Genomic DNA, 27,016 nt, shown 5'->3' on the forward strand with positions numbered 1-27,016 from the left:
TTTTAGAGTTTCCACAATCCCTCATGGAATGAATGGCCAGCAATCTAAAATCACAGCTATGAATGAAATTATTTTCATGGGATTATGTTAATGTGATTTGCTTCTTCCAGTGTAACATTTGCTGTGCCATGTGTCTGAGTGCCCTTATGGGATATGTCTGTGCTTGAGTCGCTGAATAAAGATAGCAATCAAGGAGTTATTTGAGAAGTGAGGTTCTAATGAACCAGAGGATTACCCAAACAAGCAGTGACTTGCATTGTTCTTGTCTCTCATTCCGTAGGCAAGATCCTCTTTCGCCGAAGCCACATTCGTGATGTTGCTATCAAGCGTCTTATACCCATTGATGAGTACTGCAAGGTGAGTGGTGTTTTCTTCCAAGTTTTGTGCTGATTGTTGAGATACATTGTTTGCAGCTGGTTCCAGTACAGCAGCCTTCCCTGCTCTAGTAACCTCCAGGTGTTTTGGACTACAGTTCCCATCATACCCGTGGACATGCTGGCTCGGGCTGTTGGGGTGCTGTAGTCCCAAACATCTGGAGGGCACCAGGATACACAGTAAGTTATCTTTTCTGTTTTGTCTTATTATATGCTACCATAGCTTGTGTTAATGCATTTTCAGTTGAGTAAGAACTCATCAACGATGACCTTGAATGCTTCTTACTCTGCAGACTTACCCACCGAGTAGTTTTGCTGACATAATGAAGCACTTTTGACATTTACAATGCACTACATAAATGGTTAATAACAGTGCTTTTGTCTAGGAAAAGAAGGTGCTGGTACTCACCATGCCCCCCCTTTTTCTCTCCCTCACACTCTCTCCTCTCCCCCCTCAATTAATTGAAGCACCACTTTGTGACCCCCTCTCACTTCTTCAGTCTCTCCCCCCACCTTGCCCTGACTTCACATCCACCCAGCCTTCCAGCGTACCATTGATTCCCATCAGAAAAAAGCAGTGCTTACTAAGATAATTAATAAATGTTGCCATTGTTTGTTATTTGGAAAAATTCCTTTTCATGCCAAGTGACAACTGCTCTCATTGTTGCTTGAAGATGATGGCTTTGTTGGTAACCAGCCTCCCTCCCTCAAATGAAAGCAACTGCCTTTAATGGTTTCAGAGTGTGTTAGGTTAGTCTACTCCCCTTTTGAAATAGCTTAGTTCAAATGGAATCTCACTTGAATATTATTCAGACTGCCTCCTTCAGTCCCATTATACTAGTCCAGGGGTCAGCAAACTTTTTCAGCAGGGGGCCAGTCCACTGTCCCTCAGACCTTGTCGGGGGCCAGGCTGTATTTTGAAAAGAAAAGAAAAAAGAACGAACAAACGAATTCCTTCCTATGCCCCATAAATAACCCAGAGATGCATTTTAAAGAAAATGACACATTCTACTCAGGTAAAAACACACTGATTCCTGGACCGTCTGCGGGCCGGATTTAGAAGGCAATTGGGCCAAATCCGACCCCCAGGCCTTAGTTTGCCTACCCGTGTACTAGTCATTAGAACAGAGATGCTTCTCAGTTTAGTATGGAAGGAAATAAGAAGCACCTATGGAACGGGGGTGTACACATGTGCATGCTAGTGCAGGAACGCATATAAATATTTTTAATTAAAAACACAAAGAAATGGCACAGTTCTGCAGGGATGGAATTGGTAGGACTTGCCATGTATAAAAAGCAATTTGTTTTTTATATTAGGGGCTGATGGGATGGAGAAGTCAAAAGTCTGCATTGGATTCGGCAGAATTGGAGTGGTGGTGTTGGTCATAGGGATGCTTAAGCCAGAAAAAAGCACAGTGTGCATTGCCCCATATTTCTGGGGAAGATACCCCAGTGGTTGTTCAATTTATGTGATATCACTAATCAAAATTATATTGCAACTGTTTCTTATATTGAATTCTCTAGGTTTTTAACCTTTTGAAGTTAGAAATGCATTAAATAATTAGGATATCATTATCTTCCCTTTATCTTTCCTACCATCTGGGGAACTGTGTGTTTTTGTGTGTGTCTGTGCGCGCTTGTTTTGTTTTGTTTTATCATGTGTGTGTTTTGTGTTGGGGTTACTCTTATAATCTGTAGTAAAATGTGTGTGAAATACATGTATGTGTATATACAGTTTTCATTCATTCAGCTTCTGATATGCTTGTTCCTCTTGTCACGGAATAGGTTAAAATATGCCCAAATAGGCACACCTGTGTACTCACACATTTGCTTTTAAAGAGGAAGGAAGTCCATAGGTGATGAGGCAGCAGCTGGCTCCTGCAAAACAATGCTATTGATGACATTAAATTTAATAAAACCATTTGACTTTCTATCATCTATAATGTTGTAGATGTGATCTAACCACCTTAGTATTTTCTTTCTTTTAGTTAATGATAACCAGGTAACAAAGACTGCACTCTTGGCCTTCCAACAGCTGACACTTAACTCTGTATTTGCTAACAGGGAAGGATGGGTGTGGAGTAGGCTCACACAAGGAAGCCTGGCTTGCCATGATATGGACACCACTCTAGCAGTTCAACTTATCTGCTGCTGTTTTTCCATGCTTTTTGCAAGGCAAACCACCACGGGGAGGAAAATTGTATTCCAACTGAGCACAGATAAATAAATCACAGAGATGACTGTGGTTTGTGGATATACAGCAAATGCTGAGCGTTACAAGAATTAATTGCGACCACATCCTTTTCAGAAGCTGCATAAGCAACAATCACTCCACTTCTCTTCTTTGCTTGCTTGGGAAAGGAGGGGAAAGCATCATTTCCCAGTACAATCTTTCAGAATCATAGAAATGTAGAGTTGCGCGGGACCCTGAGGGTCGTCTAGTCCAGCCCCTGCAGTGCAGGAATCTCAGTTAGATTATACATGACAGATAGCCATTCAACCTCTGCTTACAAACCTCCAAAGGAGAAGAGTTCAGCAGCTCTCTTGGGAGTCAGTTGAACAACTCTTATTGTCAAAAAGTTATTCCTGATGTTTAGTTGGAATCTCCTTTCTTGTAACTTGAATCCATTGGTTTGTGTCCTAGCCTCCGGAGCAGGAGAAAACATGGGTTCAGGTGATCAGGGCACTTGCTTTGGTTTTTTAATACACACAAAATCACTTTCATATATATACATATATATATATATATATATATATATATATATATACACACACACACACACACACACATATATATATTTGGGTGGGTGGCACACACCTCTTACACAGGTCAGCTGTGACCAGGAGTTCTATGGAAGTATGTGTGAATGGGCTGGTTGAGAAGAATGGCTTTCTTTCTTTCTTTCTTTCTTTCTTTCTTTCTTTCTTTCTTTCTTTCTCTCTCTCTCTCTCTCTCTCTCTCTCTCCCTCTCCCTCCCTCCCTCCCTCCCTCCCTCCCTCCCTCCCTCCTCCACCAGCTTGTATGTTTGCATGCTGGCTGCAGAAAAAGGGAAGCTCATTCCTTAGTCCGTTTCCTGCTACACCAGCCTGTTTGATAGAAAGCAATTCCTACCTGTTAAGACACTAGTCCACTGCACTTCCATGTTGGCTATGAGGAGGATTTCCCTCCTCTGTGGCCAGCTTGGAAACACTGGCTGCTACAATTATTTATGTATCTGAAATATTTGTAGGCTACGTTTTAAGGTCAGCCCCCTCAAGATGACTTCTAAAATGTGGATCCACAATATATAATGAGTACTAAATTGAAAACCATAAAACACACAAAAATAACTTCACTAAACAAAGAGAACTAGCAGTATCACTAACTGCAAACAACATTTGTCCCATTAAGAATGAAATCTGGTGATTAAACTAATGCAGCTGCATGCAGTGGTACCTCAGGTTACAGACGCTTCAGGTTACAGACGCTGCTAACCCAGAAATAGTACATTGGGTTAAGAACTTTGCTTCAGTATGAGAACAGAAATCGTGCGGCAGCAGTGGGAGGCCCCATTAGCTAAAATGGTACCTCAGGATAAGAACAGTTTCAGGTTAAGAACGGACCTCCAGAACGAATTAAGTTCTTAACCCGGGGTACCACTGTATTGTTTAACAGTTTTTGTTGGTGGGATTTTGTTGCTATTGTTGTTATTTTGTATCTTCATTTTTAGATCTTATTATTATTCATGATTTATGTGGCAATTGTTCAGTTTGGTTGTGTTTTGTAAACCTTTTAATATTGCAAGCTGCCTGGAGCATGGTTTTAACTACAGTATAGCGGCATACAGATAAAATGTTGGTGATATACACCATCCAATAAAATCCTTAAAAAGGCAAGTGTGGGGCAGGAAGACCAGTAAAAGACTCTCTTCCAGTTGGGCCACAGGATCATAGTCCAGGACTCTGCTGAGGTAATTACCTCATAAGGAACAAAATGTTTGGCTATCTTACCACACACATCACAAAAGTCGTGGCATTTCCCAAACCATCAATCTTCTGAGCAGGTGCTGAGGAATTTAGGGAGCGGCAGCCTAACTCCCACATCAGTGACATGAATGTCTACTGTCTTATCTGTTCATTGTACAAAATTCATGCCTTGGAAGGCTTTCATCAAACTTAGTAGAGGAATACATATGTATCCCAACGCCTGTCTGTTCTTCATCTTTCCCAGCATTGTATGCCCCTTCCTTTACTTTGCCAGATATTGTATGATCTCATAGGAGAAAAGGAAATAGACACCATAATAGCCCTGCCTATATTTGTCAGCTCCATAACCAAGGGGTTCTGATCCATGCTAACCTTTTGGTTAAAGCTAACAAAAAAGTACAAATAGTCATAGTAGCTATGATATCAACGCAAACTGTGCATTACATTCTGCAGTGAACAGAAGCTACTACAAACTGACATAATAAACTGCTATAATACTGATCACATTAGGTACTGTGGTTTTGGAGTTCTGCCCAAACAATAAATTATGGATATTTTTACAAACTGGCCCCAGTTTCATCAGTATTTCTTACATGGTAAATGTTGAAGCTCAAGGAGGGGTGCATACAACTCCCAAAAGGCCACAGCAGTTTTAGATATGTCACGACTTTGGGAAGATGTTTAATTAGCTTGCTCCTTATGAGGTAACCATCTTGGCTTGGACTCTTGCTCTATAACTTTGCAAAGCAAGAAGAGAGCAGCCATTTCATATTTCCCAAAGTTTTACATGACCTGAACCCCTCCTTACATGAGGGATACATGGGAATAATTTGTGTCAAAGCAGAAATAACATGAGGAGTTGTTGATAAATTTGGGAGAGCAGGTATTTCTTGAGATCAAATAACTGATTTCAGAGTTTTAAAATCACAAGTATTTGTGTAGCCTGGTGAAGATTAAGCAAAATGTTTTATTCTAAATTATCTTACTCACTGCTTCACATCACATTTATTGATAAGAGAGGCAGGTTGGATTTGTAAAAAGTAATTTTAACAATGGTTTGCAGCGTGGTTATGTAAGCATGTTAGATGTGAAACACTTTAAATGTGAATATCAGGCGAGTCTCTGACTCCTCCCTTGAGCCATTAAGAGGAAGTGAATACAATATTATGTGAACGAAAATACTGTGCAGCCCAAATGATCACAATATAAAAAGTAGTTGCTGTTTGTCAGGATTCTTACGAACCCTTGGTACTTAGTAGGTCACTTTTTCTTGGGCAGCATAGATTGAGGAATGAGAGATGAAGTATTGAGGAGGATAGTATATCAAGGCACAAAAAATGGATCAGATTGTTGATAGACCACCAGACATGGGAATAATTTGTGTCAAAGCAGAAATAACAACTTGTGGTGAATAATAAGCAGAGGATCATTTGGTCACCTGCTGTTGATGAAGAATGGTGAAATGCTGAGGAACTTCATTTTGACAAAAATAAAAATAAATCAGAGATCATGTTGTCTATAGTAAAACCTTCAGTTCTCTAATTTCAGTCTGCAAACTCTTAGGTTGAATACTTAAACATTTTGCAGATCTTGCTCTGCATCATTTCCCTGATTTATCCAACACCTGTAGACAGAAGGGGAAAGTAAGTGTTCTGGGCGTTGGTCCAAAAGAAATACTGATATTCCAAGTACTGTCCCCTCAAGTTCCTGCAGAGACAATTAAGTTATTGCCTGTTAGCTGAAATCTCACCTCCAGAATCAGTTAGGCTGCAGGAGCCTTTTCTGAGTGTAGGTGGAAATACAAGGTGCATCTAAATAACAACGGCTTTCCAAATTGTGTCTTATGCCACACAAAAATTGGGAAAGGTTTTTCTGAGTATGAAGCCCCTCTTCTGTTATGGAAGCAATATGCTGTCCTGAGTAGTAAATGAACAGGGCCACTTCTGCTGTGACTTGCATGTGTCTCTAAAAAGAATCATATTTTCATAGCGTGTTTTATTAAAGCTACTCCCCCTACCTATATTTTCAAAATTTGGCTTAGGAAAAAGAATTGTTGAAAGTGACCATATAAACCCTGGAACTATGCTGCTAACATCCAGTTTTGAAAACCAGACCTACTTTTTGGAAGGTGGGGAAATGGCAGAGAGTGAGAGGCTAATGTCATTTAACAGGATTGACATGCTGTTTATGGAAGTTCTGAAGAGGTCCAGATTTCAGTTGGATGTGACAGAGGCTGGGTGGTGGACCCTTGGGATATTTAGGAACATTAAGATGACACACTAGCTTCCATCCAAAGCATTGGAATTAATTTTGAGGCACTGATATGCTGTTTGATGTTTTGTTTGTTTGTTTGAGAGATGCTCTGTAAACGATCCTCTGATTTTTAGCAAGCAGTTAATGGCATTGCTGACAATATAAACCAGCCTTCTGCAACCTGTAGCCCTCCAGAAATGGTGGGTCCCCCAACTCCTATCACTCCCAACCAGCATGGCTAGTGGTCAAGGAGGATGGAGCTTGCAGTCCAACAGCATCTGGAGGGCACCAGATGTGGGAAGGCTGATAGAAACTGATCAGTTCTATCTCGCCTCTGCTGGGGGGTTAGGTGGGCCATCCTCAGCCCCTGCCCCTCATCTCAGAAACAGGGACACAACACAAGAATCCCGTAAAGCAGATCAGCAAGGATGGCTACAAGATCGTGGTTTCAAAATGCTTTAAACATTCTTAAGCCCCGTACAATTGCTGAGTATCAGTTGCGGTATTAAAAAGCATGCAATCTCTAAATAATTTTTCATAGTTCAGGATGGGAAATATTAGAGTTATGCCAGTTCTCCTTCATCCCATCACAAAAATATCCAGCAGTGGTCCATAAAACTTAGATCACAAGGCTCTTCACAGTATGTGCAATAGTAATTGTGATCACAAAGAACTTTACTTGGAAAATGCAGTATCTCCATATAAATAGAAGTGCGGGCTCTAAGCAAAACATGAGAAATTAATGTAGATTTATTGTGCTAAAAAACATTATGCATAAAATCCAGTGCTTTAGTTGCAAAAAGTGCTAGGACACTGCTGCTGGCTTTTCTTTTTTTACATCTGTTGAATGGCTCTAAGCAGGGATTGTAGTGATTTACTTATTTAATAATAATAATAAAATCAGAATCTGTACTTGGAAATTAAAGTTCCAGGAAAACTTTTGCAATGGAGGATCACAGTGGATAGAGAATGTGCCTGGATTTTCTAGCTGGGCTAGGCACAAATTGTCTCATGTTCACACACTTAACAATTGGCAAAACAGCTCTTCATTTTCCAAATGTGTGTCTTGTTTTGTTTTTCAGGCTCTGATTCAGCTGCCACCATATATCTCTCAGTGCGATGAAGTTCTTCAGTTCTTTGAGACAAGACCAGAAGACTTAAATCCCCCCAAAGAGTAAGTTTGTTATAAGTAGCTTACACAGCTGCATTTCAGAAATGTTGAGAGAGAGAGAGAGACATATGTAGCCAATGAACAACCCCGTTTCTTAAAAAAAGACAGCAGCATTTGTGTTTCATATTTTCCAGAGTACAGAAACCTCACACATCAGGTATGCAGTCACATAACATCAGTGAACATATAGTACAGATATCAGATTTTAAAAAAAACACTATTAAAGAATGAATGAAGCAGCTCAAAAGATAAGTTAATAATGAAAAAAAATGGGAAAGCTAGAAGGTCAAAGAAACATGCAGCCTATGTTGCATACTGAGTTGGAAGGTGGAAGGGACCTTGAGGATCATCTAGTCCAGCCTCTGCAATACAGGATTATTCAGCTGTTCCATATGGGTATCAAACTTGCAACCTAGGCATTATCAGCATCCAACTCTAACCAAGTGAGCTATCCAGTGTTTAAGTTACCAAATTCAGGGGTGGGGAACCTCCAACATGTGAGCCCAGACTTGCCAGGACTCCCCATTTGGCCGTTTCAGCCAAGCCATGGAAACCTGAACTACACCTGACATTATATATGATGTCATGTATAGGGCAGGTTAAGACCTGTCTGAGCTGAACAGGGGTTTATTGCCACTGGCCATCTGCCAATCAGAGTCACTTGCAAAACTGTATGTAAAACACTGTGCATAAGGCTTTGCAAGACCCAATGGTCAGCTGATTGCCCAGTCCTGCTGAGCCCATTGAGAAGTGATCCACAAAATCCATGCAAGCAAAAAGTACCACCTGGCATAATGGTGAGATCAGGTGATTGACATGTAGCTCCAGCCCCCTGTCATACTTGGCCTGTGAGGGGTGGGGGAGGTAAAAATCTGACCTGCTGGTGAGTTCTAGTTCCCCACCGCTGATCAAAATAAAGGCAGCTTCATTAAAGAGAGAGTCACTGCCACTTTGAAATCTGATCTTTTATATCTGCGAGGTCAATTTCTCCAATACATGGGGGAGGTGCACTCCCTTCATTTACTTGCCCACATTTTAAAAATTGAACTTTTACTATGAAATATAAATACAAAAGCATAAGATGTGGTTATGTGCATACAACCAATATATATGGATTGTAACTATCATGATTAAATACAATTTAAAGCATAGCTGGAACTTTTAAGAGCTTGCCTAGAAATGTTCTAAGTGTAACTGGAAACTTTTGACACATAATATGATAGTGAAACTGCTATGTGCTAGAAACCAAATTCTGTTATAACTATTAACAAAGTTGTGTGAGCCAAGATGCATTCCTTCTATATTCCCCCGTACCAAAATGCATTTAATTGAGTCCTGTACTACAGCCCAATAAAGGGCAGACTCCCTTATTCAGTAAGTGATTATCTTGCTGCCTGCCTTCCCTCACCGTAATCATGTGTGTCAGTTTCATCATCATCATTATTTATTATTTATGTAAAATGTTTGTGAATCACCTATAATCCTAGATTCAACTGGTTTACAACAAAATAAAATACAGAATAGAATACATCATACATGCTAGCCACTTGCCTAGATAATTTTAGCTGCGAAGAATAAAGAAAACTGATTTTTACAGGCATACAAAGGATTATCCGCATCTGTTCTGTTCAGTATCACTGGCCTTTGAACTTTCATAGTTGGATAGTAAACATCATAGGATATATCCATTTGAGTCATACTCAGAGTAGAGCCATATGGCTGATGTGACTTATTTCACCTGATAGGACTTAATTACACACAACCATATAACTTTACAGAAATGCACAGTAAGCTGTCAGAGATGCCTTTCTCCACCCAGAGCAATGGAGGTTGCCTAACAGCCTGTAGTGGTTTTTTTTTAAATTTAGGAGCAATCCCAAGCAAAATCTGTTTTCCTGTTGCCAGTTGCTTGAGCAATTTATTCTGACAAACAGTAACCACATGTTTGTTTTCCACCCAAAACAAGGAACATCAGCAATCTCTCTCTTTTTTCCCTGCATGACGCAACACGGTCTTGTGACTATGAGCTGCTTGAGGCCAGAAGCTCTTTTGTTGAGGATTCAGAGCATAAGACACCAACCACTATCTCATTTCTGTCTTTGTATGACACTAGAGCACTTAATTGTGCAAAGATATAGATTGTGCAAGTTGACATGGAGAAATGTGTATTTCAGAGGAATGAGAAGAGAGAGTTCTGTCATTATCTGTGTTAGAACATGGAGTCTTTCAGCACCCAAGTTGGCCACAAAGGGTTGTTCTCTTTCAATACAGGCAGGCTTTATGTTTCCATTTGCCTTTGGGCGCATATTGTTATTGCTTTTCCTCTTTGATTTCTCTTGACGTCTTGGCTTGTCATAGTTTCTTTTATGACTGCCAGTTAGTTGATTAGATTGGTGCAAGGGCTTAGTACCCATTAACTAATAACATGCTGTCAGCCTATGTTTCCATCCATCCTGCATTTAAGATGTCTTTGCCCATTAACCCTATGTCCCTTTGCTAATTCATCAACTAATGCAATGAAAAACATAAGTTGAAGACAGGCCTGCATCATGCATAGCTTCTGCATCATTCTGGAAGTGGGTGTATGCTGTGGGCTTTTGTTAAAACCTTTATAGAACCTCAGTGCTCTATACTGTAGACAGGAGGGGTTAGATTTTGAAGAGGCATTTGTTCAGAGCCTGCCCAGACTTCATTTTTACTGCACAAACAAGACCAAGTCTCAAGTATATGCAGTCTTGCTCCTGACCATGGAGTTTGTATGTGCTAGATTTCTCTCTACTGTATGTGGAATTTCTTTTAGATCCCACATGCAGATAAATACTTGCACTAGCCCAAGTTGTTCCTTCCTTTACAGTTTTCTGACATCTGTCTACCTACTCATATTTGGGGACTGGCTCTTTGAACCTTCCTGCATTAACCTTCTCTTTGATTCCATATGACCTGCCTTACTATATGTTGTTTTATTCATTCCATTGTAATACTAACAATATGCAAAAAATCTACAAGTCCAATATTCAGAGGTGCTGCTGCAACTCCAAATGTCCTTGTGTGGGGGAAACCAAGACCACCTCTCCCTTCAACAGAAAACCCTCCAAATAGTCCTCCTTATTGAAGCACTTCAAAGCCCATTCAATGTCTCCTATGTAGAATTTCTTCTGAAATTGACCAGGAAGCTGAACTACAATGAAGTAGAAATTGAATAGTTCTTTTGCAAAAGTTGTGGGGGGGGGGCTTGTGGTGGTTTGAATGAGTCGATTTTTAAAAGAAAATGTCCTTTTTGCTTATTTGGGACAAAGGTGTTCTCCTTTATAGATGGAATGGAAAACATTGCCTGAATTACAAACTTAGGCACAATTTTTTTGGGGGGGAGAGGTAATTGTACTTCCTTCTTTGTCTTCTTATCCTCTTGCTGTAATAATAATCTTAAATTTAAGATAAGCTAATTGGTACTCACAGAAACCTCTTGTCACACATTCACAGATAAATCTTTCATACATCTGAGCAGCTAGGATGGATAAATATAATAAACAACAATATTTGTGTTCTTGTGCCTGATAATTACATTAGAGTGAAGCTTAATTTATGCATCCTTGTGTAGTGATTCTCTGAATGGAGTGAGCCCTTTGCTGTTTCCTTTGGCCTTTTGCTAGAAGGATAATAAGAAAGAGAGGACTTGCCGTTCTGAGTGGCTTAATAGATTCCTCTCGGCTGCCAGCAGCAAGCTGCTGTTGTGTCTCAAGGACATCTCTGTTGTGTTTCATGGCCCAGCTGGAATACTCGATGGATATTTATTAGCTACAATTCAAAATGTTAATTAATAAAAGTCCTTGACTCTCTCCTCTGGAGGGACTGGTATGAACAGTTTTCCCAGTGCTGCACCACTTGATATGCTGCAAACCTACCAATCACACGATGAAACCCACAATTAGGTGGATTGTAGTGCTGCATCTGGGGCTTGGTCGGATGTCATAACTCATGGGCGAGATAAATACTTTCTTTGGGACCTTGAATTGGAGCCAGGTCTTGCAGTAAAAGGAAGATGCCTTATCATAAAGTAGCAAATATGTGGTGAGGTGAAGCACACATTATCATGTTGAAAGCCAAATATAGCAATCTTTCTGAGAATGGTTTGTTCATATTAAAAACTCCTCCACCTAACAGATTATTCTTCCTGCTTCATTTATGCATTCAGGATTGTAGCCTGATTTCATTAAAGTTTCCAATTACATTAGTTCCAGAGGATTACTTGTACAGGCTCACTGTTCACATAACACTAAGTCAAAACCATTGCTTAGCAGGAATGCACATGTTCCTGAACAGAAGATCACAGCTGGCCCTGCAGTTCTGCACTGTGTGTGCTGCTGCTGTCCTACTTGGAGCTAAACCATGGTTTGTCTCCTCTAGACAAACCATGGGCTGTAAATCAAGAACAGACCTCTTCTCTCCAAGAACTTACATGCTTGTGCATTAGTGCCAAACCATGGTTTGGCTTGGTATAACCTGTGAACCAATCAGAGACTTCTGTTCAAAAAAAGAAAAGTAAAAGAAGGCTCCAGTTAGTGCTTTAGGCAAACATATTTATAGTTATGTAAGCCTTTGTGGGCTGGAGCAAGGATGGGGAACCCACGGGACTCCTGATGACGATGGACTCCAGCTCTCATCACCCTTTGCCATTAGCCATGTTGGTTAGGACTGGTCTCATCTAATTGGGCCCAAGGTTGCATGGACAAAGTGGGAAGGCAAGACTGGGCATCTAGTAACAACTTTTGAAACTTACTGGTTTAGGAAAGCAGTAAGGCTGCTTGGATGGATCTGTGAAAGTCCCAGGACACGCAGGAACTGAAATCCTCTTTGTATTCTTTTCTTTTCTCAAGTTGAAATAGGCTTCCCCCTTCCCCCACTAGTGGCATAAAGGAGCGCAGCAGTGAAGCTGTGAAAGTCTGATGTGTGCGACAAAAAAGCCATTGCTGAGTCAAGGGATTTAGCTGCTAACAGTCCTCATGCTGAGAGCCTTGAGCTTTCCATGCACAGACTCCTAAGTGGCTATTAAGAACAATCTGCTGTACTTTACCAGAGAGAAGCAACAGACAGGACAGATTAGGCTCTTTGCTGGCTTCTTGTTCTTTCCAGTAACTTGTCTTGGAGACCTGTGTACATCCTTGTCATCTGTGTTCCAGTAACGAGGGCAGAGCCATTCCTCTTAAAAGGAACACTAGAAATATAATACACTGTGAGTTACACCATGGCAGGGAGAAGGAGATGCGAGGTTTTTGTCTGCAGCTACAGATCTGTGGTGGAATGTGCTTGACAAACATTTCTAGTGGCTTATCTAATTTTTGGTGCCTTATCTATAGATCTGCAGGATCACTGAATAGGAGGCCTCTGGGGGTTGTGCATAAAGCCTGCACTTTGATTACACAGCATCAGAGCCTTGCCTCTGGAATGGATGTTCAGAATTTCAAACATCCACAGAATTTAAACTCAAAAGATACATAGTGAATTAATTTGTCTAGTCCCTTTGTTAAAGCTATCCAAGCTGGTGGCCATCACTAAGTCTTGCGGGAAGAGCGAATTCCATAGTTAACTCTGCACTGCGTGAAGAAGTGCCTTCTTTTGTATGTCCTGAATCTTCCAGCATTCAGCTGCGTTGGATGGCCTTGCATTCTAATATTACGAAAGAGGGAGCAAAACTTCTCCCTATCCGTTTTCTTCACACCGTACATAGTTGTGTACACGTCTGTCATGTTTCCTTTTACTCACCTTTTCTCTAAACTAAAAAGCCTCAAATTCTACAGTCTTTCCACATAGGGGAGTTGCTCCATCTCCTTAAACGTTTTTGGTTGCCCTTTTCTCAACCTCTCCAGCTGTACAATATCCTTTTTGAGGGGAGGCGACCAGAATGGGACACAGTGTTCCAACATGGAATTCGCCTTTTTCACAGCTGCTTCACACTGTCAACATCTTTCTTGAACTCTCTTCAAAGGATTGAGTTATTCTCCTTCATACCTGATTTAAGCCTTAGCTTGTTCTTTAACCACCTTCCTTGACCTTATCTTTATTTAGTTTCTGCCCTAGAAAAACTGGATGTAGTAGTAGCCACGCTTTGATTAAGGTAGCAATCTAAAACTCTCAGATTCCTTTGGCTTAATCCTTTGGGCTATTGCTTGCAGGTCAGCAATACAGTTTTAAAATCCTCTTTCTACCATCTTTCTTCAAGGCTGCATCTGTGTGTATGTTTGAACCACTCCAGGGTGGCTTTTGTGCTTGCCTTCCCTGATTCTGTGGAACACCAATGTTTACACCATACACCAGTGCTTGTTTATTTTTATAATTATAAGACATTTTGAGCCCTAGATGGTGAAAAGTGGGACTATAGATTTTTAAAATAAATAATAAACACACAAACACATACACAGAGTCAGCTGACCTTATTTGCCTGCTGAGCCAGGCTCAGTCCTTGTTGGTGGTGGCTGTTTTGCAGGGTCCCCCCTTCACATTTTTTGTAAGCTCCCTCCCTCCCTCCCCAAAGAAAAGTCTGCTGAGTCTAATGCCTTCCTATTGTGCACAAATGGTGTCATTTTGGCTATAAAAAGAGCCACATTTCATAGAATGAATTTGCTATTGTATAGCATACTTAGAGACATATAGCTAGGTGAAGGCTGAAACGGTATTTGTAGTAACTGATTGCTTCCTGCAGCACTGCCAGTAAATCAAAGCGAGGGAGCCAGGAGGAAAGATGGGTCAGAAAAAGAGTTCAGCTGATGTGATCTGTCTGGTCAAACTCCATTTTTTGCATCAGTTGCAATTAACAGGATTTTACTTAGGGTCAGTTTTAAATGTGATGGTGCTGATGTGAAAGTTGCCAAAACTCATTTTTCTCTCTACAGTGCTTTGTGTAACTGTAAAAGATTATGACCACACACTCACCTATGTATATGCAGCCTCTCTTCAGGGCACCATAGCTACCATCTTGGCACAGGCTAAGAGACTTCTAAATACTACTCCAGAAACGTGAAGCACTCATTTTTAAGTGGCCTCTGTGTAATCCCCACCCGTCAAATTTAAATTGACCCTTCTATGTGCTACATTTGAAGCTGGTGATGAGCAATATCAAATACCTTCCGTCATTTTGGAAGTGGTACAATATGGACTATAATTTATATTATATATTAAAAATTTAAGCCTATTTTTCAGGCTGTATATATTTTGCACAAACATAACTTCATGAGACAGATTGTGCTAGAGATTGTTTCTGAGTGCTCAGTTCAATTGCAGATGTTTTGTGTCCTGTTATGGAAGACATCAACTTTTTATTGAGAATTGTTCTCTAAACATCCTAGGGTTTGTTCCTAGAAGCCCAAAGATGGTACCAAGATTTCTGTATAGAGCAAGTGTTGAAAGTCTCCCATTAGTAGTCATTCTTGGCCAGAAAAAATGAAGACTTGCCTTCTGTTTTGAGCATTCACTTTGTTGATCTTGTTTTTCTTAGAATGAGATGCAAAGACAAACACTGGTTTTGTTTCAAGATTGTCCTCATTTTTGGTAATGACTGGGTTCTGTAATTATTTTAGGGCAGATTGATTAGTATCCCCCTCCGCCCCTGGGAAAACAGACCTGTGAACTAAAACATGTAACATCCCCATGTTCTTTCACTTGTTAGCCTTTCTAAGAGGTATTTTTATGGGCCAATGCCACATTGCTTTCTCCTGTTGCAGAGTGGGGTGATTGGCAGAGGGGAGGAAGCTGCAGGTTGCTGCAAGCTTACTGCAGTTTCCTGTCTTGTCTTGAGTTACTGCTCTCAGAGGTGTATCTGGTCAACCCGAGAAGGTCCTGGCAAGAAAATAAAAGTGCAGCCTCCCTTCCCCCTCCTCATCCAGACAGGAAGCATAGCAGAAAAGAGATGGGAAGTGATGTGTTACACTTAATACATTTAGCAGACAAGAATGAAAAGCAACCTTTTTCAAGGCACTGAAATTGTATGCTAGACAGGAAGAACTCAGTTGGGTCCCCATTGGAATCTCTGTCTCCCCTGGTGCCCAACAAGTAAAGAAAATGCTTAAGGCTGATACTGTCTTGATTATTATTGCCCCTCTGCTGATTGTCTGCTTCATGAGATTCTGATGGGGTTTAGATGTAATGCCAAACTGATTTGGTGTTATGTGTACAAGCAAGCCTGAGCCTCTGACGTCTACACCCCGTACCACCCCCACACTTTTCTGGTTCTCAGCAAACATACATGGCCAGATTCTGGCGAAATGACAAACTGTGTAAACCTTAGTTTGCTCACATGCCTAGGAACCAGGCTCATGCCTGCTTGTGTATGTAATACTGTGGATTCCATATGATTGGCTATTTATCCTTTAGGCTTCTGCCTTTCCTATCATGTTTGCTGATCAAGCTGTGGTTGACATTATTACATCTTGTCTGAGCTGCTGTCTGTATTGCAGAATCCTCAGACCCAGGAAATTTACTTGAATCCATATGTTTTATTGAGTTGCTCTTTGGCCCCTATGTCTGGTTTCTAAGGCTATGAGAGCGCCAGCTGTTTCTCGCCAGAGTCTGTTGCTGGCATCCCTGGAAAGAGGAATGCAGTCTGCAGCACATCCTGTGAACGGTCACAGTTTTCAGTGCTCTTAACATAATTTTGCATAAGAAAAATGTTTTCTGTGATTTGGTGCAGATGCATTGCCCATGTTCAAATTTAATGCTAAACCTGGTTTAGCACTACACAAATGTGATTCCTGCATTGCATGTGGTTGGACTAGATGATGTGTTGGGTCCCTTCCACCTCTACAATTCTATGAGTCTATGACAGGCACCCCCAACCTGCGGCCCTCCAGATGTTTTGGCCTACAACTCCCATGATCCCTAGCTAACAGGATCAGTGGTCAGGGATGATGGCCGAAGATTGGGGGTGCCTAGTCTATGAAATGAGTCTAATGAAAGGAAACTTTTCATTAGACACAGTTCTGCTGATACCAGGTATATAATAAACCATCTTACATGGCTTGCTTTCAAGTGTTTTTTACCGGGAGGTAAATCTCCCTATAGTAACAAAATAAAAGATTGATCTTAGTGCGCTACATGTTCTTAGAGCTGTTTTTGTGGTCCCAAGAATCTTGTATGGGAATTGCAACCACTACATAGCAGCTTGTGTGAAATAGCTGTCATGGCTAGAATGGCCACATCAATATGAGGCCTCTCTATCAAGTGAATGCAGTTAGGCTTTTACTGAGAAGTTTATGTTAAAAGGAGGGGAAAGCTTAGTTGACAGCTATCATTTTAGCTGGTCGTGTGAGTCTGCCTGCAAACCCTGCATCGGGTCAGTGCTGCACATTTGTCAAATTAAAAGCACATGTTGGCTGGGTGAAAGGCTGGTATCTTTGTCACAGCTTTCATTTCTTGGAACAATGGGGTGATTCAGGGACAGACACTGTATTTGCAGGAACTGTTTTGAGGTTTCTATTTACAAACAAGTGATGTGTATATTTTATGAAACAATTTATAAAAAAATAGATAAACCATTAGCAGCAACTTGAATGTGAAATTTATATCATATATAGTTATTTTTGTTGAGATGTGTAAACTGCTTATAGATTTCTCAAAATATAAAGTGGTATAAAAGAAAAATAAATACAGTTGCAGATTCTGGACCAAGAACTATCCAAAGTTTGGACTCTTCTTCATGCTAACAACTTATGTACAGTCATATAGACTGGGCTTGTTACGTTGTCTTGTTAATCAAGTTTGTTTTCTCTTTCTCAGGGAACCAATTGGAAAGAAGAGATCTGGTAAGGCAATTACACTTGTTTTATTCCCCTTCTTGATCTTTTATAAAGCTAATGGAATTGACCACAGCCAGTGACCAGTTGACAGCTGGACTGAACCACGTGCTTCCACAGGCCATCTGTATTATACTACTTCTCTTTGATGAGGTGGAAGAGATTGGACGAATTTGTCACAGAAGTGCTGTTTCTCTTTCACTTTTGTCCTTCTGTCATCCTCTCTTTTGTTTCTACTTCTGTGAGGGTGATCCCATTACAGATCTGGTCCAGGAAGCCAAAAAGGTTCCCCACCCTGTTCTACCCTGTAGCAGTGTATGAGAGCAGATTGGCACCGTAGCCCTCTGTTCTGTTTGTAGCTAGGATTGCTGTTTAGCCAAAATGTCATTGTCCATTTTTGAAGTTGGCTTTGGTCAATTAAGGCAGGTTAAACATGGCACTTGAAGTGTAGTGCACATGTGATGTACAATTATATGCTAATAGCTGTCAGTAGGAGTGATCAGTAGTCTTGTTTACTAACTTGGCATTTGGAGCAGCTATATTCTGTGCTGCTGCATCACTCCCACCTTTTTCCCCAGCACAGCTGATTATGACTCCTATCTGTGCATGTCTGCCATCTTTCACTGCAACACCTAGTCTAGTTGCAGTTTACACTACATTTAGTTTGCCTGTATGCTGAATGATGGTTGAGGTAGCAGTGAATAATAGGAGAGGCTGCAGAGTTTGCACAGTAGAAATGAAAGAAAGGGAAAAATAGTAACCTGTTTAGAAGCAAGATGTGTGAAACGTGTTCTTAGAGGGCTCTTTGAGTTCAGAAAGTCCTTTGAGCTGAAACTTGAGCATGCATCGTTGTAAACATCAGCAGGAGGCTTTGTTCTGAGCTGTTCTGTTTTCTTTTGTATTCTTTATTGCATTTGTCAAAGAAGACCAATTTCCTTTTCTGCTTGCTGTTTGGTGCCTGGAGCTGATTGCGGCAAACAGAGGACCTCTAAGGGCAGTATTCCCAATAATAATCTACAATGGATTCATCCTTCCGTTTTAGTCAAAGGAGCGTAACAATCACATACATACCTGCTTGCCAGTAGCAGTTTGTGCTTGAACATGCAAATCCTTCTGCATTGGCTCTGAAACTCAGTGCTAGCTGATTGCACTCCCAAACACCAGCAAACCAGGAACCCCACCCTACAGGGCAACTAAGCACCTGCCTGCTTCTTTCAGCTTCCTTAGTGGAGTACTATGTACTTCTGAATTTTGCCAGCATGAAAACACAATGAACTTTATAATAAGTTTATTTATTCCCAGTGCAGAAATACTGGTCAGCTTTGTTTCTGCAAACCTGAGTAATTTAATACCATGGACCATATTCTAGTTTATAAATACACCCACACACAACATTAAAGGAAGGTAGAGATATTGGAGCAGATTCAGGTAGTCACATGTCGCTCAAGAAGATTGGGCACATATTTTGTGTCGCTGTGATCTGCCAAAGGATTACTTCTTGCTCAAGTTTGTTCTTGGTTTTTACTTCTGCAGACCTCAAGTTCTCCCCAGACTGCTGTGTGTGTGTCTGTTTCTGTGTCCGTGTCCGTGTCCGTGTCCGTGTCCGTGTCCGTGTCCGTGTCTGTGTCTGTGTCTGTATCTGTATCTGTATCTGTGTGGTGCCTTTTGACCACATGAAGATCTGCACTTGCAGTAGGAGTTCATTCGTAGTATTATGATTATCTTGCCTCATCTTGATGAATGGAGACAACACATGGTTGTTAATCTTTCATTACCTTTACATCTGTGTATTTATATTCTTTTTTGTGTCCTCATTGCCTTTCTCCACCATTTTGTTCCTCCATCAGGACTTATCCAGAGAACGGCTTCTTTCCTTCTGAGAGGTAGTAACAGCAGCTTGTTGCTTGGGCCTTGCTTTCACGTTTCCTCCCTGCTGGGCAACACGTGCTGTTCCTCTTGGGCAGTCTAGGCTCCTCTCTCTTGCCACTGCTTTGTCAGGTTGCTGCTTTCCGTTGGGTAGGGGAGTGCTGGGGTGGGTAGGGGATGTTTATTAAAAAATCTCCATTGAATTGCACTGAGGATAAGCAAATGAAACCCAACTAGGATGGTTTATAGCCCGCTACATGGCAACTCTACTGCTTTGCTGGTGGTGGTTTCAAGGTTTGGGTGATAGATGGGAATAAATTACACTGTGGCTTTAATGGGAGAAAAAACTGGAGTTGTTGGGTGATTGGGAGCATTGCCACATCTGACACAAATGAACAGCTTTTGCACATTTGCATGTTCATTTAAATATATGCAAATTGCCATTGATCAACATTTAGATGCAAATACTGATACTTAAAAGATGTGTCAATCCTACGCTTTGCCCTCTTTTTAATGGAATCTGGAATCTTGCAAAATTCTGTCTAGATTTGCCGCTTTGAAGGGAAAGTTTAGGTGCTTAGTTGTGAAAGGTTGTGTTGGCATCTGAATTTTAAGTGACAATTCCACACTCACCCATCCAGCTCATTGTGCATATATACTTGTCCTTAATTTAGCTAGTATGCATGTACTAGGGTGGCTATTAATTTATTTTAATTTTTTAAACCTCTTTGTAAGTAATTGGAAGGCTGCTTTTAAAATCTTGTTCTGCTGGGTAATTGTTCTTGGCAGCCCACTTGGCCTAAATGGACATGTCAGGTGATTATGTATTGATCAACAGGAGTTAAAGTACATCTCCACAGTCTGACAAAGCTTATCAATAAATGTGAGCTGCAGTGGAAGCCTCATGGGATTCTATGATCATTCATAACTTGTCTTGTTCTTTGGGTATGAAAGGATGTGTGAGTGTTTTTTTTGGGGGGGGGGGTCAAAGCCAGTTTCAGAAGTCAAAAGAGGGCATAAATTTTTGCCCAGCCTGCAGCTCGGCCTTCTGCAGAGCATGAGATCAAATAACTGAGCATATTAAGGAATCTTAAGTGACCTATAACTTTGTTGTTGTCTTTGGAGTAGATGAGAAATTGGTCTGGATCCATGACTTAGCAGGCAATCTTACAAACAAGGCTAATGTGAGGAAGTTCAAAACCTAGATTTGCAATTTTAAGTAGATCCATTCTCTAGCTGTAATCATGCCTCAGTCATGAGGCTCTTTCAGAGTGAAATATGTTGTATGCATGTCTCTTCTGGTGACAGGTCACCAATTCACAGATCCATATAGCATTCTCAAGTCCAATATTTGTTCATAGAATCCATTTGTTTCTTGGTCATGTTGAATCTACTTCACACAGGCATGTTCATTGCTTGGTATCTAATCCTTTGGTGATTTCCAACCATAAGTGTGATCTGTCATCACTGAAGTTGTTGGGTGATATGAAAGTCCCATCTGTTGTGAATTGTGATCAAACGGCAATCCTGGCTTCTGTTACCTTCTCTCAGGAGGTTAAAAAAAGCAGTGCTACTTTTAAGAGCTCATGTTAGTCCCAAAGATGACCACTTTTCCTGTTAACGCAGCCTCACAGCTTAGTGGTTGAGAATAATTGTCCTGAGAGGGAATCAGCTGAAAATAATCCTTACCTTTTCCGCTCAGTGCTGTTTACTGCATTGTGTTGCTGTTTTAATAGGTAGTTTGGAGGTGCCAGAGCTGCTTGTTGAAGCTGCAAATAGCCCAAGAACACTATGAGTAATTATATAGGGAGGTTGGGGTCCGGAAAAGGGTTCCTTTCTCTTCATCCTGTGGTTGTTTTCCTACTGTGGCCAAGTCACTCTGTGCTTGGGTCTAGTCAGAGTGGTAGTTGGCCTCAGACAGGAGATGGGACCTACAGTCCTACAGCGCAGGCATTATTTTCTCAAAGTTATATTTGTTTCTTCCTGGCAACATATTCCAATACACTTCACTGTATTGGGAGCTTTAATTAGTAGTAAGTAGGGCTTTGCATTGCTCACCTGGAATGCTGAGGGAAGTTGGTTTGGATCTAACATAGTAGAAAATGCCCTTTTATTCCTTACAGTGGGCCTTCCTTTTATTCCTTACAGTTGTTTTTTCAAGTCTTGTACAAAACTGACTTTCCTAGAAATTGAATTGTTTGGCAAGCTTAGAATCCAATAAACTAAAAGCAGCTACAACCTTGCCAAAATCCTTTGATCCTTTGGCTGTGCCACACGGTGCTGTTCTTTCTGCAAGGCTGCCATGTCTTTCTCTGCTGCAGTTTTCATTGTGGAGTTTCCCGTCTGTTTTCTCCAGTCAAACCAGTCCATTTTGATAAAACTAGCTTTGTTGCCCTCATTTGAGTATTGACTGTTTTCACTGCCCTCCAGGATCCCTGTTGCTCAGTTTTCTTTAACCCTTGAAATGGTTGAGGCCCCCTTTAGGTCATTTCAGAAACTTCTGAGGGCTTTGGGCTCTCTGGCTATTATTACATGAGAGTGCTTTGCTATCTTCAGGAGCCCAGAGAACCAAGAAACAGTGTTCCATGGGAAAGCTCTGCTTCAATCAACATGGGTTTTTAAATACTCACCTCAAATTTCCTCTGTGCTGAAGGTGCAAGTGGGAACTAATTATGGAAGTCTTGGCTTTCTAAATGATACCTTTTAAGTGTTGCCTTCAAATCTTTAGATAGTCTACAAGCCAAAGAAGTATCAGGGTTCTGGGTCATAAGTCCAGAGCTTGATTGGGATTTGCATGCAGGTCTCTGAGTGACTTACTGTAGAACTGCAAAGTTGCACACTCCCAGTTGCTTTACAGTAGCAACAACTGAGAAACTTTCACCTAGATTAGGTTGCTTAAAAAGTGGGGGGGCAGGAATGGATTTTTGTGTGAAAGGACATGTGAGCTTGGTTCTGGTACTGATCACACCTTTCTTTTGCCTAAAGCAGTAATGACCAAAGTTGGCCCTCTAGCTGTTTTGGGACTACAATTCCCACCATCCCTGACCTGTTACCTAGGGATGATGGGAGCTGTAGTCCCAAAACAGCTGGAGGGCCAAGTTTGGCCATCACTGGCCTAAAGTATAGAGGGGGAAAGAAACTTTTGCAGCTCCCCTTTACCAGCAAAACATTATTTGTTAAGAGGTGGACAAGTTATATAGGAAATGCACCCAAACTATGAAAAGAGATCAAAGGTTTAGAAGAAAAGGTGATTTCTAACTCTCCCACCCTCAAGCACCATCTAATTAAATGTTTCCCCCCTTTCCTTTGCTGTTAAGATGGGGGGGGTGTCAAACTTAAAAAAGAATGTCAGTGCATGTAGGTTAACCAGATAGTAAATGTGGTGTAAAATAGTGTGTGACCAGTTTACTTTGTGTCTTCTGAACAGAAATATTTCATAGGTGAAAGGAATGGTGCTGAAACATGTTAAAAGCAAAAGTGACTTGTGGTCTTTGCAGCCAAGAATAGCATTGCCCCTGAGACTGCAGTCTTGGGTACTTTTATGAGAGAGCAAGTCCCCTTGAGCTCAGTGGGATATACTTCTAAGGAAGCATGCATAAAATTGGGCTGTTACTTAGAGTGTATGGGATTAAAGTTCTGCCTTGGTGCATGTGACATTGCACAGAAACAGAAGGGTTTGATGGCCATAAGAAATGGTCCTCTAAGGGAGCATGCTTTGTTGCACTTTTCTCTCTCTCTCTCTTTTTGCTCCCTCTTAACATCCAGTTTCGGATGCATTTATCTTTGTGAGTAAACACTGCTGCCCCTTAGTGGCTCTGAATTTATTTGTTTTATTTTTAAGCAAACCACAGATTTCTTAAAGAGTTTATTTTCCCGTAGCTTCTTTCTTTGCATGGATAAGCTGAAAACATTTTCTGGGCCTTACAGGTTTTCCTTTTTTCGTTTCTTTTCCTTTCCTTTATCTCCTCTGCATCTGCCCTACAAACAGCAGCCAGGATGATGATCTGGGATACAAAGGAAGAGCCATGTGTTAAACTGCAAAGAGCAGCTGAATTCTTGAGGTCTGTGGTCCTTGTAGCCCAAAACCACATCCTCCGGAAGTACAAAGCTTGAGTTCTTGCTGGGCCAGATGGGGTGACCACAGGAAATGACTCCAGATAGTCATCTTTGGCAAAGAGCCATGCAATAGCCTAATGTAAGGGGAGAGTTACTCTCCCTTGCAATTAATGTAGATTTCCCCACCACCAGCTGAAATTAAGCTCTCTAGATAGGCTAGCTGTGCTTAATTGGAAATATCCTAATTGCAACATAGATTTGAAAAAGGCTTTTGAATTAACACCCTCCTTCTTAAACATTTCATCATTTTTTAACAACCAAGTTAAGAGTGAGGTCTTGCAAGTTTATTAGCGTAATCAGATTTTTGCCCCAACAACCGTATACTGTAGCCTAATCCTGCAAAGTTTTGAGTTAGTGGAATTTTTGCCGAAGACTTTGCTCAGGACTCTGCTCTCAAAGTAATTCTTCCTACATCTTATTTTGACTACAATACCCAGTCACTTTCCTTGCATGCCCTGATGTGACTACACTGGCTACCAAGTAGTTTCCAATTCAAAGTGCTGGTTTTGGTCTATAAAGTATAAAGTATTGGTCTATAAAGTGGTCCTATCACAAGGACCACTTCTCCTCATAGGAATCAACATGGGCATCTGATACCCATCTTTATGCTCTCCTCTGAGGACTCAGGGCAGCTCCCTGTTTATGGAATGCTTTCCCCAGAGGGCAAGCCTGGTGCCATCACATTTTAAGTTTATTAGACATTCATAGGGTGGGTGGTGGTGGTATCTTTGGTAAAGTAATTGCTTCTATAGCTCAGAGCATGCAACAATGGTATCAAGTAAGTATCAAGAAGGACCTATCTGCACCAATCTCAATTGTCACCTGTTTTCATCTCTCCATCACCTAGCCTCCTAAAGCTCACATTGGGCTCTTAAGATGTTGCCATGATCACAAGAAAAGCACATTATAGTCTGTGGCACATGTGGAGACAAAGTGTTTGTCTTGTTCCCTATGACACAGGTGGAGATTTGGCATCTACGGATCCCATGGTCCTGGAGCAGTATGTGGTGGTGGCAGATTACCAGAAGCAAGAAAGCTCTGAGATTAGCTTGTGTGCTGGCCAAGTGGTGGACATAATTGAGAAGAACGAATCTGGTAAGGAGAGCTCAGTGGAAGCTTTAAATTATATACATGCCTTGAGATTTCAGTAAGGCTTTTGACAAAGCCCCCCTTTATATTCTTGCAGAGAAACTGGTGAAATGTGTACTGGACAAGATAATTGTTAGGTGGATTTGTTGCTGGTTCACTCACTCCTCGGGAGGTGGAGGACTCTCCTTCATTGGAGGTTTTTAAGCAGAGGTTGGATGGCCATCTGTCATGTAAAGCTAAAAATGTAAACGACCCCTAGGCGGTTAAGTCCAGTCGAATTCGACTATGGGGTATGGCACTCATCTCCGTTTTTAGGCTGAGGGAGCCAGCATTTGTCCACAGACAGCTTTCCGGGTCATATGGCCAGCATGACTAAACCACTTCTGGCACAACAGGACACTGGGACAGAAGCCAGAGTGCATGGAAACGCTGTTTACCTTCCCGCTGCAGTGGTACCTATTTATCTACTTGCACTGGTGTGCTTTCAAACTGCTAAGTTGGCAGAAGCTGGGACAGAGCAACGGGAGCTCACCCCGTCGTGCATTTTTGAACTGCCGACCTTCCAATCAGCAAGCCCAAGAGGCTCAGTGGTTTAGACCACAGCGCCACCCGCATCCTTCCTTTTACCTTTACCCGTCATATACAATCTAGCTGAGATTCCTGCCTTGCAAGGGCTTGGACTAGATGACCCTTGGGGTCCCAAATCTACAATTCTATGATTCTATGAATAGAGCTTGTAAACAGGATCTCCTGTTCCTTGTAGGTTTCAAATGAGATCTGAAGCCCAGTGCCTGTTTTGTGGAGGTGGATGGGACATTTAAGCAGGCTGGCATCTATCTATATAGGAGGGTCATACAAGTATCAGCTTGTGATGACTAACATCTACATGCAATAAATGCCAAGGTTTAAGGGCTTCTACCGCAGCCTCTGATACACAAATCACTCAGCTGTATGCTTTAGGTGGTATTGTCCTTGGCAACAAGTTACACAGGCACAAAGCTCCCATTTCAGAGTCCCCATATTACATTAATAAAAGGACCATGCCATTCTTAGTTGCCAGTCCAGCTTTTTTGATGGGAAAGTAATGTGCTCACCTTCTTACAATTATCTTAGTTTATTTAGTAACATGACCCATTGTAGAAGGAACTGCACTTAGAATTAAATTAATCTCTTTCTTTCCCCACCCAAGGAAATAATATATACAATACTTTTGCCTTCCTTATTTAAGTAAAATAAGAAGTCGCCTTGAAAAATAGCTTTGGACTTGCATTTTGACAACAGAGAAACTTCCACTACAGGATTATACTAGTAGGCGATTTGTGTTTTTTTCCAGCACAATGAAGCAAATTACTTGCTGCTCAATTTCTATCCACCAGCCATCCATTGTGAAGCAGTGACACCAACGTTGTTGCTGTTTCAAAGCACACTGTGCTGAATTTTTATGGATAATTTTAAACTTCACATTATTCTCTTATTGAATAGCTTTCTATAAATTACCATCTTGATTTGCTTCGATGTCATATAGAGGTCAAATCATTTCATAGTTATTCCCTGAATACCTTGTGTTACCATTCAGAATAGTTTTTTTTTTAATGAATTCTGAATTCACATAAAAAGACAAGTGCACAATAAATTGAATTACTGTATTAATTAAGCTGGGTTTATTGTCCGAGCTCAACAACATAAAGAGAATGATAAAGAAATAAAATTATCTATGTGTAAAAGTCAGCTCCTAACGTTCTGTCATTCTCCCCAAACATTGTGTTATGCTTAGTGTGACTAAGAAAGTCTTAAGGCAGAGCTATGCAAACACAGTCTTGCTTGTTTCTCTGCAGCTTCCATTGGGTTCTGTGGAACATTATGGGCTGCCGTCTAGGACCTAGTTGAGAGGGTTGTTGACTGTTTTACACTCCAGAATCAGCAGCAGGTTTAGCTGGTGTCTCTTCACCCCTGAAAACAAATGGCTTCCATTTTCATATGACAAAAACTACTACCTGAAGACAATATTGTGGAGGAGGCAAAATAATGCCAATCTCCCCTGCTCCTGACAGGCTAAAGAATATCCCTTCTCCCCTTTCTGAAGGCTCTTCCAGTGCTGATCTACTTTCTAGCAGGTGACATAAAACTTTATAAGCTTATTGGAGACTTTCCAGAAGAACTGAGCTCTTTTTATATAGACCAAGTGATTTAGCGTTTAAGGACATCCTGACAATTTGATGTAACGTTTGCGATTGGGAAGCAGTATAGGGTATAGCTATGATTATGTCAATGGCCTTTTAAAATATGTGATCATTTTAATAAAAAAATATTCAAACACTGTGTGACCTTCTAAAAATTAAGTGTCTGTAGTGTGGGAGCAGCTGAGATGTGATAACTCTGAGAATGTTTTCTCCCATAGC

General features: G+C 41.0%; 1 protein-coding gene across 4 annotated transcripts in view; it reads left to right on the top strand.

Annotated features, from left to right (window-relative positions):
* SH3PXD2B (SH3 and PX domains 2B) overlaps positions 1 to 27,016 on the top strand; it is a 102,057-nt gene that overhangs the window by 60,406 nt on the left and 14,635 nt on the right. For 3 of the 4 annotated variants that reach the window (XM_080997120.1, XM_080997121.1, XM_080997118.1), the window contains exons 4-8: positions 281 to 357; positions 7,676 to 7,767; positions 17,530 to 17,555; positions 19,394 to 19,429; positions 24,489 to 24,623. In XM_080997120.1, the coding sequence (XP_080853246.1) occupies positions 281 to 357; positions 7,676 to 7,767; positions 17,530 to 17,555; positions 19,394 to 19,429; positions 24,489 to 24,623 (366 nt within the window). The remainder of the gene's footprint in view (positions 1 to 280; positions 358 to 7,675; positions 7,768 to 17,529; positions 17,556 to 19,393; positions 19,430 to 24,488; positions 24,624 to 27,016) is intronic. The other variant, XM_080997119.1, reaches the window with a different exon arrangement.

Source organism: Podarcis pityusensis (genome assembly GCF_964106645.2).
Source record: "Podarcis pityusensis genome assembly, chromosome: 2".
In the NCBI taxonomy this organism is placed as follows: Eukaryota; Metazoa; Chordata; class Lepidosauria; order Squamata; family Lacertidae; genus Podarcis; species Podarcis pityusensis.